Source organism: Podarcis muralis, chromosome 18, assembly GCF_964188315.1.
Source record: "Podarcis muralis chromosome 18, rPodMur119.hap1.1, whole genome shotgun sequence".
Lineage (NCBI taxonomy): Eukaryota > Metazoa > Chordata > Lepidosauria > Squamata > Lacertidae > Podarcis > Podarcis muralis.
In genome coordinates, this window is record NC_135672.1 from 1,787,066 (window position 1) to 1,804,442 (window position 17,377).

The window sequence follows — 17,377 nt, forward strand, 5'->3', positions numbered from 1 at the left end:
CCCCTGAACCCCGCATAGGAGTTGTATGCGCTGGAAATAGGGCTTGGTTTATTGGGCGCAATGCATGCTGGGCGTCGTAGTCAGACTATTGGAGGGGAGCGCCTGGCGGCGTGACGCGCAGCACATGCGCCGGCGCCTGTCGCGGTGCCTTGTGGGATTGCTTCCCTTCCTTTCGCTCTTTCCTCCTGAGCGGCGAGGGGCTCCGGCTATGTCCGGCTTCCGCGCGCTGGGCCTGTCGCCCTGGCTGGTGTCGCAGGCGGAGCAGCTGGGCCTGTCGAGGCCCGCGCCGGTGCAGGAGGCCTGCATCCCGCCCGCCCTGCAAGGTAAGCCCGGCTCCCTCGCGCCTCAGGAAACGGGCACTCCTGCCATAGTGAGCTAGGCCCCGCCCACACCCCGCCCACCCTATTGCTATTGAAGCCACGCCCATTCTGCCCGCGCTGCTGGAAGCCACGCCTCTTCCACGAGGCCCACCCTTCTGTTCTTCTGGCCCCGCCCCTTGGCTTCTCAGCCCCGCCCTTCACGCAGGCCCCGCCCACTCCTGCCATGGTGAGCTAGGCCCCGCCCCCCATTGCTGTTTAAACCACTCCTACTCTGCCCCCCTTCTGGAAGCCACGCCTCTTCCATGAGGCCCACCCTCCTGTTCTTAGGCCACGCCCCTCCACAGACACCCCTCCCTTTCACACAGGCCACGCCCATTGGTGGCAAGGCCTGTTGAGCCCCCCCTCTCCCCAGTGCTCCAAAGCAGCTGCCTCAGCCCTTCCTAGGAACAGCTGCCCTGGCTGGGGAAAGAGTGCCTCTGAGCACGTGCAGAGCGCCTCCCCGCTTGCTGCCCTTCCCCTCTGCTTTCCTCCCACAGGCCGTGACTGCATGGGCTGTGCCCAGACTGGCAGCGGCAAGACGGCCGCCTTTGTGCTGCCCATCCTGCAGAAGCTCTCTGAAGATCCGTATGGCATCTTCTGCCTGGTGCTGACGCCCACGAGGTAAGAGCCAGCCTTCTTCTTGCTGGAGAAAAGTCCTTGGTCCTCATCCAGGGCGGCCCCTGCGTTGAACCAACGCTCAGATATCATTGTTGTTAATCGAATTATTATTATTATTATTATTATTATTTATTAAGTTCATATAGGGACGCGGGGGGCGCTGTGGTCTAAACCACTGAGCCTCTTGGGCTTGCCGATCAGAAGGCCGGCGGTTCGAATCCCCATGACGGGGTGAGCTCCTAGTGCTTGGTCCCTGCTCCTGCCCACCTAGCAGTTTGAAAGCACGTCAAAGTGCAAGTAGAAAAATAGGTACCACTCTGGCAGGAAGGTGAACGGTATTTCTATGCGCTGCTCTGGTTTCGCCAGAAGCGGCTTAGTCATGCTGACCACATGACCTGGAAAAACTCTGCGGACAAATGTCGGCTCCCTCGGCCAGTAAAGCAAGATGAGCGCCACAACCCCAGAGTCGTTCACGACTGGACTTAACTGTCAGGGGTCCTTTACCTTTATCTTTAAGTTCAGATAGCGCTTTTTTGTCTCAGAGCAGTTCACGACAATATAAAAAACAAGAAATACATCATTATCATCATCATCATCGTAGCCCACTCTTTCTGCCCAAGGAGTGGCACGGTGCGAAACAGTGGCGTGTTTTTTTAATCTCCTGTCATTCCTTCTCCGGCAGGGAACTGGCCCACCAGATCGCCGAGCAGTTCCGGGTCTTGGGGAAGCCGCTGGGCCTAAAGGACTGCATCATCGTTGGTGGGATGGGTACGTAAGTGTTCAGAAAACGGAGGGGATCTTCCTCCACCCTTCTCCTAAACAAAATTAAGGGCATCTTGCTTGAAGGGCCACCGAGCAGCTGAAGATAATATATTGGCAAATCTGCACACAGCAGGGTGTGGGGGGTGTCACTCTGCGCCCTTTGAGAGGGCTAAGGTATCCCCTTCTTTTCCCACTTTGCAGATATGGTGGCTCAAGCCCTAGAGCTGTCCCGCAAGCCCCACGTCGTCATCGCCACCCCGGGCCGGCTGGCTGACCACCTTCGAAGTTCCAACACCTTCAGCCTTCAAAAGATCAAGTTCTTGGTAAGTCCCAGAGAGTTCACCCTAATTTCCAAGGAGGCCCCTCGTTCGGCAGCCAGGCCTGCATCCGGCCACTTTCAAGCCTCCGCAGGGCTGTGCGATGCCTCTCTCCCCACAGCAGCTTAGAAAGCTTTTGGCTTTTTGCATTTCTGTTTCTCAGCAAGAAAAAGTGCAAATGCAGCAAAGAAAAGAAACAAAGGGCATGTCATGTATAATTTAGTTGCGATTCCTGCATTGCCGGGGGTGGGACTAGCTGGCCCTCAGGGTCCCTTCCAACGCTGCAATTCTATGATTATGTGAATAAAAAATATGAACCGTAAGCCTTGACAGCCTGGAAAGGCAAAAGGACAAAAACGCAGCATAGCTCCAAAGGGATAGGCAACTATTAACAAAGATTCCCTTTGCAAATAATATTCATAAAAATAAAAGTATTATCTGCCTCCCAAGTTCCATTATTATGGTGAATAACAGTTCTATAGAGTCTTAAGCAAGCCAGACATTCACATATACTGATGGTTTTGCAGGCGCCCATGTCAAATGCCCACTTTATGCAGAACCAAGGAATCGATTTATAAAACCTTTCTGCAGGAAAGGAGCTTAACCATGGCGGAGAGGGTGACTTTACAACTTACAAAGTTGCTCTCTATGCTCTGACAGCCGGGAAGATTAGGGCAAATAAATTAGTTAAACGAACCATTAATTGTAAAGGGGACGCTGAGATCTAACTTACACAATCTGCATGCAACTCCCCTTTATTTTATCTTGTATATGGATAATGTCATGGCATTCAGCTAGCACAGTAAAAGTTTGATTGATATACTGATGCACTGAGAGCTTCCTCTGCTGGTCTGAACGCTTCATTCAATATACGGCCTTGGCCCAGTATACCTGAAGGAGCGTCTCCACCCCCATCGTTCAGCCCAGACACTGAGGTCCAGCTCTGAGGGCCTTCTGGCTGTTCCCTCACTGCAAGAAGTGAAGTCACAGGAAACCAGGCAGAGACCCTTCTCAGTAGTAGCGCCTACCCTGTGGAATCCCCTCCCATCAGATGTCAGAGAAATAAACAATTATCAGACTTTTAGAAGACAGCTGAAGGTAGCCCCGTATTGGGAAGTTTTTAATGTTTGATGTTGTCTATGTATGTGCTGGAAGAGTGGCTGGGGAAACCCAGCCAGATGAGTGGGGTGTAAATATATAGTAGTAGTAGTAGTATCTCCCCCTCCGCCTTCCATCAGCCATGAACGTTGGCTGGGGCTGTTTGGAGTCCCTTGCCCTGGGAAGGAGTAGAATGGCCTGCCTGGAGGTCTGACATTCCCATCTGGTTTTATGCTGTATGTAAAGCAGAGACAACGGTTAGAACAAAGAGGGAAATTTAAAGGTGGAAAACTATAGAACAGGCATGTACAGTTGCACATGGGTTAGAATAGCAAGGTCCAAGTAAAGAATATCAGCCTTACCCGATTATCAAGTGTCGTTCCAGGTTTGTCTTGTCCAGGTTGTCTTGAAAAAAATGGTTCTGCTGTGTGTGTCGTAAAAGACTGCCAGATCATAAAGAAAGTGTCTGGTGCTTCTTGCCCTTGCCCAGATTTCACATTAGGCGTCATTTTCTCCATTATGGCTAGGGGGCAGTGCAGGGGGTGGCAAGCACCCAGTGACAGAATTGGGGTTGTTTTTCATTGATTTGCGATTACTATTCAGGCTGTCAATATCAGACATAAAACCAATTCTTTTAACAACACATTGGTATAATCAAAAGCATTCAGTGGCGTTTATTTTGGAAAACAAACAATATTTTCTTTAGTAATGTTCATCCTTTCTGTCAAAAGCAAATGCCAAAAATCTTGCACCAACTTAAAATTCCCACATGCTTTCCAATCCATATCTTTCCCTGCGAGGATTTCCCTTTCTGCTCCGTCCTCTTCCATCTCTGGCAGTTCACTGGTGACACACCTGTCCCTGCCCCCTCCATTTTGGCTCAGGTCCTGGATGAAGCTGACCGGCTGCTGGAGCAGGGCTGCACCGACTTCACCAAAGACCTGGAAGTCATCTTGGCCGCAGTCCCAGCCAGCAGGCAGACGATGCTCTTCAGTGCCACTCTGACCGACACCCTGAACGAGCTCAAGCAGATCGCCATGAACAAGCCCTTCTTCTGGGAATCCAAATCCGAGTGAGTTTGGCAATGTATATCAAGGTTTCCCAAACTTGGCCCTCCAGCTGTTTTTGGACTACAACTCCCATCATCCCTAGCCAGCAGGACCAGGGGTCAGGGATGATGGGAACTGTAGTCCAAAAACAACTGGAGACCCAAGTTTGGGAAACCCTGGCTTAAGAGATACCTGAATGGATAGATGAGAGGCAGCCAAATGTCCTAAACATACATTATGATGATGTTGTTGTTGTTGTTTTATATTGTTTTATATGAATAATGATGATGATGATTCGGAGGCCTTGCAACAACCCTCATGTGGCCGGTCTCAGTCCCAACCTGCCATCTTCTTTCCCTGTTGCAAATGGAAGGAAGAGACTCTATCTCACACTTTGTATGCTGGGAGGTCCCATGTTTAGTCCCCTCCTTTTGGAGAGTCAGGAAAAGCACTACTGGGGACTCAGGGCCACTAAGAGAGGAGACAGCCTTGTGCTGGGGAGGCACAGAGCCAGGTCTGGTGCAAGGAAGTTCTTAAACTCTCGGTCACCCCTAACTGGGCCTCCTCTTCCCCATCCTCCCAGAGTCCAGACAGTGGAGCAGCTGGACCAACGTTACCTGCTGGTGCCTGAGAAGGTGAAGGACGCCTACCTGGTCCACCTGGTCCAGACATTCCAGGACGAGCATGAAGACTGGTCCATCATCATCTTCACCAACACGTGCAAGTGAGTCGGGTTGGCCTCCCTCTGTTTCTCTGCCACTCTTCCCTGCTGGCTCAAAAGCTCACCTTCCGTTCTTGATTCCCAAGAGGGGAGAGTTCCCCAGGCTCACAGCTGGCTTGGAGGCAATCCTGAACTTCTGCTCCAGGGAGGGGCAGGTGCCAGGTTCAGCCCAGACTCCTCACTTCTGTCCCCGGAGGATTAACTGAGGCTGTCATTGGCTCCTAGCTATGATGGCAACGCTCTGCCCTCCCCTGTCTGGAGGGAATAAACACCTCTGGGTAACAGCAGTTGCTGAGGAATCACAAGCGGAGAGAGTTGCTTTGCTTGTGGGCTTCCTGCTTGAGGCATGTGGTTGACCACAGCGAGGACAGGATGCTGGACTAGATGGTAGGGAAATTCTTATGCCCTCAGGACTTTAATGATAGCAGGCTAGAACCCCATGGAGTTCTGTCTTTGAATTCCCATTTCTGGGGAAGAGCAGGAGAGGGCACTTCCCCTGCTGGTGGGCTTCCCTTAGGCTTCCGGTTGGCCGCAAGATGCTGAACTAGATGGGGGGCCTCCTTTGGCCTCTTTGGCTGTTCCCCTTGCAGGAGGATGCCTTTGAGGTGGCCGAAGGGCAGTTTGCTTGTGCTCAGAAGCACTCTTCCCTGCCAGCTGGCTTGTGGAAGCTTTTGACCTGTAGAATAGAAACAGCTTTGCAGATACAAGAATATGTTTGGGCAGGAGAGAAAAAAGTGCCAGGATAAGGCAGAAACCTTTTTGGCTCTTTCCAATATATTGCATTCCCCTCTAGGCAACTCAGGGTGATATTGGCAAGGTTGGGAAGTCAGTCCTCTGAACAGCCCTGCCAGGTAAAGTACAGCTAGCTAGAGATGATGGGTGTTGTAGTCCAAAAACAGCTGGAGACCCAAGTTTGGAAAACACTGACCTTGGTCCTGCATTATTAATTTGTGGCCACAGAGAACGGAAGCAAGAACCATAACGGAACACCCTTGGCCTCCTGAAGTGCCAAGGCTGACCCTCTTCCCCCCCAAGAGAGCAGGGGCCGGGGCAGGCCAGAGGAAGGACTTAGATCTCTTGTTCTTGCAGGAACTGCCAAATCCTGAATATGATGCTCAGGAGGTTCAACTTCCCTTCGGTGGCTCTGCACTCCATGATGAAGCAGGTGAGCCAGAGGCTGGCAGAGGCCTTGCACTAACAGCTGGAGGGGCAACACACGGGGGGGGGGGGCAAGCGGAGCCACATGCTGATGTTTCTTAAAGCAAGACGCAGTTGCCGTGTGGATTCCTTGGTGTGAGAGAATCCGTGGTCCCTCTTGGTTTCAACAGGAGCCCCCCCCCCCGGGGGGGGGGAGTTCTTGCTGAGGTTAGTTCTTCCTTCCTCTGCTTTCCCCCAGTGGGTGGACCATACCTTAGTGGGGAGGGCACCTGCTTTGCCTGCAGGTTTCACCCCTGGCACCTCCAGTTTAAAAAGGGTCCACCAACAGGCAGGGGTCTCTGCCTCCCCACCCACCTGGACACTTAGCCCAGCCACTTCCTACATTTCCCTGCTCTGACTGCCTTTCCCCCTTCTCTCTCTCCACTCTTTCTAACAGAAGCAGCGCTTTGCAGCCCTGGCCAAGTTCAAATCCAGCGTCTTTAAGATTCTCATCGCTACAGATGTGGCCGCCAGGTGGGTACTGCCTATCATTCTTAACCACCCGCTTCCATCTATAATATCCTAATTATTTTTCACTGCTGCTCACAGCTCAAGTCCTACTTGTAGGTTTATCTAACTGCTTAACTTCTTCAAATACTCTGCAAAGGGTTCCACTGCTCCCTTAACAATGATTCCTCTTGATCCCTAATTTTTGTTGTCATTCTCACCAACTCCACATATTCTATCTGTTTATTTTGCCATTTCTCTTTGGTTGGTATTTCTTGGTCTTTCCACCTTTGTGCATAGATTATTCTTGCTGCTGTTGTCACATACAAAGAAAGATTAAGTACCTTCTTGAGAACATCTGAGTTTGTTATCCTTCTCTGGTGCTTTTAAATGTATATTTTTCCCTTTTTAATTTTTGGTGGGGACAGTGTTGGGTGGACAGTTCTTCTCGACTTCTAACCCTGCCCCTCTCTTCTTCATCTCTCTCAATTCAGGGGCCTCGACATCCCCACAGTCCAAGTCGTCATCAACCACAACACGCCGGGGCTGCCCAAAATCTACATCCACCGGGTAGGCCGAACTGCCCGGGCAGGTAAGGACATCTGCTACAACCTGCTGATTGGCCACCATATCAGAGTAGGAACTGGCTCCCACATGGATGGAGCATGCAGCACTTTCTTTCGTATTGGGGGGTCCCTGATGGGGAGGAGAATTGTCCTGTGTGCATGAACCCCCTTCTTCTCTCCACCCTTCCCCAGGCCGAAACGGCATTGCCATCACGCTGGTGACGCAGTATGACATCCACCTGGTCCACGCCATCGAGGAGCAGATCAGTGAGTCGAGAACGAGAGCTTGGGAGCGACAGCCCATCGCACAGGAACTGCCAAGTTATCGGTTTGGCGGCTCCTCCGGCCACCTGGGAAAGAGGGCGATGCAAATGGCTGGGAAGGGCTGACATGGCACAACCTCCCTCCAACCTGGTGCCCTCCAGGCGGGAACAGCTCCCATCAGCACCCACCCAGCACAGAGTCGTAATCCGAAAAGTCCGCAGGGCACCGTGTTGAGGAAGGCTGCAGTCAAGCCCTAGTCAGCTTTACTGACATTTATCAGCCTCCCTTCCCACTGCCAGACCACTCTTTTTGCAGTTGCTTCCTCTCACCCACTTCTTCACACTGTTCCTGGTTGCCACCGCTGACCCTCTGTTCGCATGTACAGTGGTACTTCGGTTTAAGAACACTCCTTTTTAGGAATGATTTGCAAGACCAGAAGTGGTGTCCTGGTTTGTGAACTTTACCTCGGTCTAAGAAGGGAATCCAAACAGTGGAAGGGCACCAGCGGCGGGAGGCCTCATTAGGGAAAGCGCGCCTCGGTTTAAGAATGGTTTCGGTTTAAGGACGGACTTCCGGAACGGATTAAGTTCATAAACCGAGGTACCACTGTACTTCATTTGTGTTTTAAACTTGTAAGCTCCTTAGAAACCTGCTCTGACCTTAAGCAACGTATACATGTTCAGTAACAATAAAACCGGCCAATAACAGCAGCCACAGATAGAAAGCCCAAAAAGGCTGAGGAGGTTCGATGGAGGTGCTAAGAAATGTTTCAAATCCTTGCCCAAGATGCAGCCTCATCACCCTTGCGCCACCAGCTCAATTCTGGAAGCGCTCTGTGAGCAGAGGTGGGGGCCCCATTGGCGCCTCCATTGGCACTCACCTAAAAATAATAATTTTATTATTTATACCGCACCCATCTGGCTGGGTTGCCCCAGCCACTCTGGGTGGATTTGAACACATATAAAACATAATATAACATCAAACATTAAAAACTTCCCTGAACAGGGCTGCCTTCAGACGTTTTCTAAACGTCAGATAGTTCCTTATCACCTTGACATCTGATGGGAGGGCATTCCACAGGGCGGGCGCCACCACTGAGAAGGCCCTCTGCCTGGTTCCCTGTAACCTCACTTCTCGCAGCGAGGGAACTGCCAGAAGGCCCTGGGAGCTGGACCCTGGCTGGCTGAAGGGGGGGGGTGGAGACACTTCTTCAGGTATATGGGGCCGTTTAGGGCTTTAAAGGTCAGCACCAGCACTTTGAATAGGGCTCAGAAATGTGCTGGGAACCAGTGTAGATCCTTTAGGAACACCCCCATGCCTTTCTGCCTTGCAGAGATGAAGCTCCAGGAGTTCTCCGTGGAGGAACACAGCGTACTGAACATCCTTACCCAAGTGAACGTCGTGCGACGGGAATGCGAGATTGTGAGTGATGGCTTTGGGGTGGGCCGGGTTGTAGATCTGCAGTCTGGGAATACCAGTGAACTTTGCGGGGAAGCACAGATTTGAACTCTGATCTCCCCACTCCAAGATCGATGTTTTAGCCTCCTCCCATTTCCCTGCCTCCCCTGGTAAAGCAAAACGGAAGCCTGAGGATACATATATGCTTTGAAAACAGTGGTTCCATGAACTCATCCCCAGCGCCCCCTGCCCTTCAAAAAAGCATCATTCAGAATAGCGGTTTGCATGACCCAGTAAGCAAGATAACATCACAATGAAATTCAAAACACTCGCAATTAATTTCATGTTTGTTCAAAATCTGATTAAAACCTTTTTAGCTTAATTAATTCAGCAAAACTGATGGAATCACTTGCTCCAGCGATATCAGCTTTTCAAATCCCAGTAGTCCTTTACAGCACCAGCCCCCCTGTAGGTAATCCCTCTCCTCTCCCCCCCCCCCCCCCCGACAGTACTGCCCGCTCTGGGAAGCACTGCTTTAAAACAACCTTTATGTTTCTTTTCTTCCTAGAGATTGGAGGCGACCGATTTTGATGAGAAGAAGGAAATAAACAAACGGAAACAGATGATCCTAGAAGGAAAGGTGCGATCATTTCGGGGGAGGGGATGGCCCTGTGTGTGTCCCTCCCTCCTCTGCTGCAATTCCCCCTCTCGCCACATCTGTTTGCCTTAGGTGATCTTTAAGAGCACCACATCTGCAGCAACTAGTTACATCTCCCTTCAAGGCACAAAGGGTCTCTTGGCAGCACAGCTCACAGCCCCCACCCCCTGCCCCCACCTCTCCACTCCCTGCTCTCAGCAGCAGCAGCAAGCAGCCTTGGCTCGGCCAGATTTCAACATTGCAATGTATCATCAGATCACAGTGTTTGGCTGGTGATGCATCGCAATGTTGAAAAGCTGACATCACCCGCCCCCTAGTCCAGGGGTTCCCAAACTAAGGTCCGCGGGCTGGATAAGGCCCAAGGTACTCGTTTATCCAGCTCGCAGTGATGCCCACTCTTACTGGCACTGCGCTTCGCGGCTGCCCACTTCCAGGTCAGAAGAGCACCAGAAATAGCTTGTGCGCATGCACAAGCATTATTTCCAGTGCACATCCGGGTCGGAGGAGGCCCATGCACATGCACACAAGCTATTTCCGGTGCTCCGACCCAGAAGCGTGCCAGAAATAGCGTGTGCACACGCGTATGGGCATACGCTCCCCCACCCTCCGGCCAACTGCGCGATTGGCGCTGGAGTCACCGGCCCGAGGCACTGTGAATTTGCTGACCCTGAGCAAACCCTGCTCCGTGCCCTCCCTCGGTAAGCAGCAGGTCCAGCACGGCCTCCAGCAGTTGCCCAGCCAGAACAGCCCTGGTCAGGTGTCCAAACAAAGCCTGTGGGCAGTGGGAGACTGGTAAAGTCAGGATGCTCTGGCCAAGAGGATCTGCTTCTCAGTCTCCTTGCCTTCTCTCCTCCTCGCTCACCAGGACCCAGACCTGGAGGCGCAGCGGAAAGCGGAGCTGGCAAAGATCAGGAAGAAGAATGTCGAGTTTCGGAGCAAAGTCCAGCAGGTCCTGGAAGACAAGAAGCAGGTTGTCCTCCATCGGAAGCTATGGAAGAAGCGGCAGCGGCGGCAGCAACGGAAGCAGCCGGCGGCAGAGAAGTGAGGCTGCCTCCCCCCAACCCCCCACCACCATGCAGGGTTCTTGTGCCTTCCATCTGTTGTGGGGAAGAAGCGGTGTGGTCCCACCTCTTTGCCCCCCAGGGCTGGCCCCAGGCTGAGAAGGGCACCCCAGAGCCAAGACGGGCTCCATCAAAAGTCATTTCTTGGGGCAGAAGGGGGGGGACTGTGGACAGGACAGGAGGATGCTGGGAATCCAGTTTTATTGAAATTTTCCATGAGGCAATAAAAAGAACGGACTAATCTACAAGGTCTAATAACAAGAGAGAAATTAGAAGAAAAGAAAGGAGATAGGAAACTACAAAGCCCTCTCTCGCTGCTGTATCTTAACTTTTATCCCATACAGAGAAAGGTGAGCCTTCCCAACTCTCACCAGGGAGTCTCCCTCTCTCCAAGCCTCTCACCCTGGGAGATCGCTGGGAATCCAGTTTCCCAGGAAATCTGAATACGGAACTGGGCACCTTATCTTCATCAGTTTACCGTGGTTACTCTCTTGCCTGTACAGGAGTATCTCTCGTTCCACACCGCTGGGACTTTTGTTCCATTTGCTTTTGACCCCTCAAGATAGTCTGTTTTCAAACTGGTCCCTTCATTACAGGATCACCTTCAAACGAATTCCTTAGTTACAAGACCACCTTCATTGTCTCCTCGATGTTTCTACTCTCTTCTCATACCCACACTCTGCTGACAGTTTCCAAGAACAGTTGCACCACCCAGCTTTTCCTGGGTCCTTTGTGGTTTGGATCCTTAGGATTGCAGCGATGGAAGGTCTCTCAGCCCCAAAAATCCAGCTGGTGGGGAAACAGGGTGCCTTCTATAAATTATAAGCCACGGGGAGGAGGAAATATCAGCGTTTCTGTCTAGGTCTCATTTGGGGTGGCTGCACCTCCACTTGGGAGTTGGGCTGTTAAGATCCTCAGGAAGAGAAGCTGAAACCTGCCACCAGTGTGTTCAGTTGCAAACTCTCGGCACATTCTCAGGGTTTTCGTCCCATGACGAAAATGTCGGGAACAGAAGAGACAGGCCAAAATGAAAATTTGTGAGATAACGACTGTCCTGCTGCTGCAGAGTCTTTGCCCTGTGTGGCTGGAAGGCGGCAGGTTGGAAAGGCTGCTCTCTAACCCTAACAACTAACACCGGTAACCCCCAAACTCTCTGTCAATAAATACAAATTCTGGCGAGTCCAGCCTACCCAAAGTGCCTCTCTGTATGAGTCTGTGCTCTTTCTTGGGTAGTGAGCAGGGTACAGTTGAAACATGCCTTCAGTTTTAATCGGGGAGGGGGAGCCCAGTGGGGGGGCAGACATGCAGATAATTTAATAAAGGTGAATTTTTAGAACTATGATTTGGCCTTGGATAGCTTGGCATTCACAACAACAAACCAAAGAGCCAAGGCCCTAGCCCTCATGCCTGCAATGCAGCCCTGTCTCGAAAGTCAGGAGGAGGCAGGGGAAGATGAATTCCAGGGAGTGGCAACCGCGGCTTCTCCCGAAGGCACCTTTCTCCATCCTCCAGGGGGCCATACGTCATCGTTGGGCATTGGAGGTGACGGGAGTTGTAGTCAAGCAACACCCAAAGGATGCCAGACGGAGGAAGGCACGGAGATCCAGCTGTGAGGGTCTTCTGGCGGTTCCCTCACTACAAGTAGTGAGGTTACAGGGAACCAGGCAGAGGGCCTTCTTGGTGGTGGTCCCTGTGGAACACACTCCCACCAGATGCCAAGGAGTTAAAGAACTATATGACTTTCAGAAAACATCTGAAGGCAGCCCTGTATAGGGAATTTTTTTATGCTTGGTTTTTATATATGTTGGAAGCCACTCAGAGTGGCTGGGGAAACTCAGTCAGATGGGCGGGGTACTGCTGCTACTACTACTAATAATATGGCTGGCTTGCATGAGGAGGCACACCATCCTAAATCATGCAGAATCTGCCTTCTTGCTTCAAACTGCAGAGTAGGGCTGGGTGATGTAGCGATATATCACCCAAAACCGGTTTGAAGTCCATGTTATGATACCAGTTTCATAGTTTATGACCTGGCAATATATTGTGCATCTTCATGTGTGCGTGTGCACTATACAAAAATCACAATGTGGGGAAAACCATGAAGTTGCATCCCTATTTCAGACATTGTGGTATATCAGTATATTGCGATGTTTAGCCAGTGATATGTCTCGATGTTGAAAACCAGATATTGTCCAGCCCTCCTGCAGACCATGTTTTTTACTGCAGACTCTTGCTTTTCCTTTAGCTCTGACAGAGCACAAGAATTTCCTTCCCCTCCAAAGGATCTGTGGTCTCTCCCTGAGCGTCTTTTTTCACACAGCAGCATTAGTATTGAGCACAGTTCTGAACTTTTCAGATCGGGATGCTCTGTGTCTCCCTCAACCACACCCTCGCCTAGCAGACTGGCCCACCCACTCCCAGCCCCTCCAGAGTAGCTGCGCAGCACCGACAACGAGAGGGGGGACCCCATTTGCTGAAGAAGCAGGCAGATCGGCAGAGGAATTTTGCTCTTCTGGTCTTGCCGTCAGCTGCTCCTCATCTGCCAAAACTCCCCTCTGATCTCACATCGCGCTTCTGCCTTGGCAGAGATTAAAGAAACGGATCTTGGCAGGCAGCCTTCATTTTCCTTATCACCTGCCGCTACCTTTCAAGGTGTTGCTTTTTTGGAAGCAGAGAGCTGCCCCCCCTTTCACTCCCAAACCTCCCCTCAGCTATTCAAGAAGAGAGCAGAGGCGCAAAGACTTGCGGGGATTCCAGCATCTCCGATCTTGACGGCTCTTAGTGCATCATGCTGTTTGATCGTGGTTTTTGAAAAAACTTGCAGCTCCCTTGCAGCATATCGCATTCAAGTTTGAAGGGGGGGGGCATATGAATTTTTTTACTCTTCCCAGGGGAGTTGAAGCACCAACACCACCCAGGCCAGTTATTCCTGAACTCTGCAGATTTTGAGCTACAGGAAACTTCCTTCTTTCTAATCAGACCACTTGTCTATCTTCCTCAATACTGGCTCCAGCTTCCCAGGGTTTCTTTCAGACACGGTCTCACAGCCTGACCTGGATACACCATTGAGAACTGAACCTGGGCCTCCTTGCAAAGCACTGAGCCACTGCCCTTTCTTGAAATTTAAGCTGTTAGTCCTCATGGTTGTGATAAGGAGCTGGTTTCAAGCAGGAAGCCTTGGGGAGCTGGTTTCTATCAAATCAGACTGCTGGCCCACCTGACTCAATATTATCTACACTGACTGGCAGTGGATCTCAAGGGTCTTGGAGCGTGGTTGTTTCCCCAGCCCTAGATGGAGAAACAGGTGTATTGGGGGAGGGGCAGTGCCTCTCTTGGGGGACACATCGTGCTCCTTGGGGGGCAGTTTGCCCACCTTTGGTCCCCACCCTGCACTCGGCTCTCACCTGCACCTCCTAGAAGCTATCAGCAGGTGACAGCAGCCACAATCCCGAGAAATGGCTTTGACTGGCTGACTGAACCAGGTGAGGGGAGCCGATGGGTCTCAAAGCCTCGGTGAGTTAGGGATGTGCTTTGCATGTGAAGAGAGGCTCTGGTGGCTAAAGTGGATGAGACCAAGGGGGGGTCCAAGGGACAAGAAGGCAATTTCTGCCTGTGCTGTAGAGGGAAGTGAGGTGGGGCCCGTCCACCTGGGAAGGGAGTCCATCTAGGAGAAGGAAAACTCTGATTCTGAAGCTCTGCTGCCTTGCAGGATATCTTTGGGAGAAGAAAAGGCTCAGAAGCAAACGCTCCACAAATCCAGAGTTCCTAAGGCGCCTGGAAGGTGTCTTGCACGCCTCCTGCAGCCAAGCAGGTCCCAAACGTCTTGCTCTTCTTTGGACCCCCTCAATGAGGCTGAGAGACACACAGCCCAGACTTGTACCCCAGAGAGGTCACTTGGGTGCTGCAGCCGTTTGACTTCAACCCTGGCAGCAAACACTGCTGTCTCTTAAGACAGACTGATGCCAACAACAGCCTGGAGGCTTGAACCCGGGACCTTCTGGGTGCGAAGCAGGTGCTCTGACCTTTCCTTAAATCCAGGCTGTGCCTTTGTGCCTCAGCTGCTGCTGCTGCTGCTCACACGTTCTGGCTCTCATTCTCCATCAGCTAAAGTTCTTGGAGGGGTTCCCTGATTCGGTTGCCATGGACACCGTTCCCAAGGTAGCAACTCCACTCCATCCACGCCTCTTTCAACTCTTCCCCTTCCGCTGGCGGGGTGCGCCAGCCACAACCAGAAGAAGAAAAGAACCGCACACACCCATGGCAACAAAGAGATTGCAGCAGCAAACGCTTTTCAAGGACTGACTTCGCGGTGGGCAAACGATCGAGGTGCAACCGCTCTGCCTTTCTTGTCAAGGAAGTGGCAACTGCTACCCACCAACCCATCAAACCACCGGCCACTGGAGGCCTTGTTTATTACCTTGTTTGCTTATTTATGGCATTTCCCCCCAACATGTTTCTCCAAGGGGCTTGGCTCTCTTCCTCCCCATTTATCCTCACAGCAACCCTGCGAGGGAGGACTTAAGAACCATAGGCAGTGAAGGGACTGCAGTAATCTTCAGTAATACAGTGGTACCTCTGGTTAAGAACTTAATTCGTTCCGGAGGTCCGTTCTTAACCTGAAACCGTTCTTAACCTGAAGTACCACTTTAGCTAATGGGGCCTCCCACTGCCGCTGCGCAATTTCTGTTCGCATCTTGAGGTAAAGTTCTTAACCCGAGGTACTACTTCTGGGTTAGCGGAGTCTGTAACCCGAAGTGTTTATAACCCGATGTAGCACTGTATGGCTCCCTGAGCAAGGCCAACGTTTTTTGTCAGACGCAGGTCACCAATAAAGGAAATAAATTATTATTATTATTATTATTTGAATATATATACTGCCCTATACCCGGAGGTCTCAGGGTGGTTCACAAAACAAAATAAAAATAGAAAACCACAAAATATATAATCAAAATGAAAACAACCCAATAACACACACACCCCGGTCATCTCCACTCACAGTGAAGTTAACTCTTTATTCAAGGAAACGGCATACAACTTAGCAACCCTTCCCCGGTGGTCTTGCCCCTATGGAGCCGTTGCCAGGACTGCAAGTCCCTGCCTTGCACCTTAAGGCTCCTCCTCTCCCAGATGTTTCCCAAGCAGTCTCAAACTGTGTCTGCACACCACTGGCCTCTGTTTTGCCTTCCGTGTTATTCTGCGTGTTCTTGGAGAGAGCTTGTTGCAGCCAGAGAGGGAGACTCCCTGGTTCTTGACTCCCCTCCTCTGCTTCAGCCAGGAGTCTGAACTGCTCCCTGTCACAGACTCCTCCTGCTCACAAAACCCTGTTGCCCCTTCAGGATCCAACCCCTCCTCCCATTCTTCTCCCTCTGACCTCTCCTTGGTGTCCCACCTCCAACCCCCAGGCTCTGAGCCTTCCTCCTTTTGGGGGGGGGTCCCCTCCCAGCGCCCCCCACACTCCTCTTTGCCCAGCCAGCCCACGGCAGGCTCACCAAATGGACCTTCTCAATCATGGAGCGTCTTGGTTTGGCATCCCCTCAGCTTGGCACCCCGTGGGGGGGGGGACTGCCTGCACTGCCTGAAATCTGGGGGCTGGGGGTGGTGGTTGCCAGCAGTCACACCAAGGTGGGGGGTGGGTGGGTTCCAGAGCCGCCCCAAGGTCACAGTCCGAACAAGGAGCGTCTGAACAAGGGAGGGCCGGGTGGGAGGCAAACCCAGAGCAGTCTGTCTGTCCCCCTCCAGTGCAACCTGGCCACCCCCCCCAAAGGTTTGGTGTAAGACCAGGGCCTCCACTGATGAGGAATCCCCCACCCACGAGGCCCTGGTGCAGCTGGCAAATCCAAGCCCTTTCAAGATCTTGGCTCCGACTCCTCTTGGCTTCCGCTGCTGATCCTGGGCCAGGCAGTAAATCTCTTCTCTACCCCCCACCTTCCGACCTCATTTTGCCTGCTTAGCATCGGCCTTCATAGTCTTGCTCTACAAGCCTGCCAGAAATTTGCTGCAGAGGCCTTCCCCACCCCCTCGCTGCCTCCTCACCTTCCACCAAACCCCAGGGCTTGGTGATGCTTATTTCTCAACTTAGAAGCATTTTTCAGGTCGAAAAAGCCTCATAGGCAAGCTTGCAAATATCAGTGGGAAAGCTGGTGCTCTCTCTCTAAAAAAAAGAAGACACATCACTAAAGGAAAAAGGTACTGGGAGGGAGGAGGAATGGAAAGAGCAAAAGCGCTGGTGCCAGTTCTGCATGGCATAATTCTTACTGCATGGGTGACAATATTGAGAGGAGGAGTCGGAAGTGGCTGATCTTTTGGCCGAACCCTGCATTGCAGGGGGTTGGACCCGATGATCCCCAGGGTCCCTTCCAACTTCACAATTCTGTGATTCTGTGATCCATGGTGAGAATCCCAGCTATCCCTCTCCTAGGGAATTTGATGGCTGTGTTGGGGGGCCTGGCCGATGCCTGTTCCTTGCCTGTTCACCCACCTTTTCCAAAGCGATCAGTAGTTTTTGGCTGCCTCCTATGTGTTGAGTTATGATGTGTTGAGCCCAGAGGGCGAGGGAGCCCCAGAAATGAGCTGAGGTGGGCTGAGAGTCTTAGTCCCCAAAGCTGGAAACTTCGTGCCCCCCAAGTCATCTTTATGGCTTCTGTAGGAACAGGAAAGGCTTTCTAGAGACGGTGTGAGCAACATCAGGCACAGACCTAGAAGGAGAACAAAAAGGAGCGCAGAGACGAGCCAAGCCTTTTAAAAAAGTATCAGATAAATAGAATACATCTGTTGCTCCTTCCACTTTTGCGGCCTCCGGAAGCGAATGCGGCCCCCGAGTTCCTCCACCCTTGCTCTCTGCAGCATCAAATGTTTGGGGGTG

The 17,377-nt window shown here is 51.8% G+C and overlaps 1 protein-coding gene across 1 annotated transcript; it reads left to right on the plus strand.

Moving 5' to 3' along the window:
* The first annotated feature begins 164 nt into the window (after positions 1 to 164).
* DDX49 (DEAD-box helicase 49) lies at positions 165 to 11,710 on the plus strand. The gene is made up of 13 exons (XM_028713385.2): positions 165 to 323; positions 857 to 980; positions 1,660 to 1,745; positions 1,941 to 2,062; positions 4,039 to 4,226; positions 4,787 to 4,927; positions 6,014 to 6,089; positions 6,519 to 6,595; positions 7,063 to 7,160; positions 7,327 to 7,401; positions 8,732 to 8,820; positions 9,365 to 9,436; positions 10,320 to 11,710. Exons 1-13 carry the CDS (start codon positions 209 to 211, stop codon positions 10,497 to 10,499), a joined length of 1,443 nt encoding a protein of 480 aa, XP_028569218.2. The 5' UTR covers positions 165 to 208; the 3' UTR covers positions 10,500 to 11,710.
* Positions 11,711 to 17,377: the final 5,667 nt, after the last annotated feature.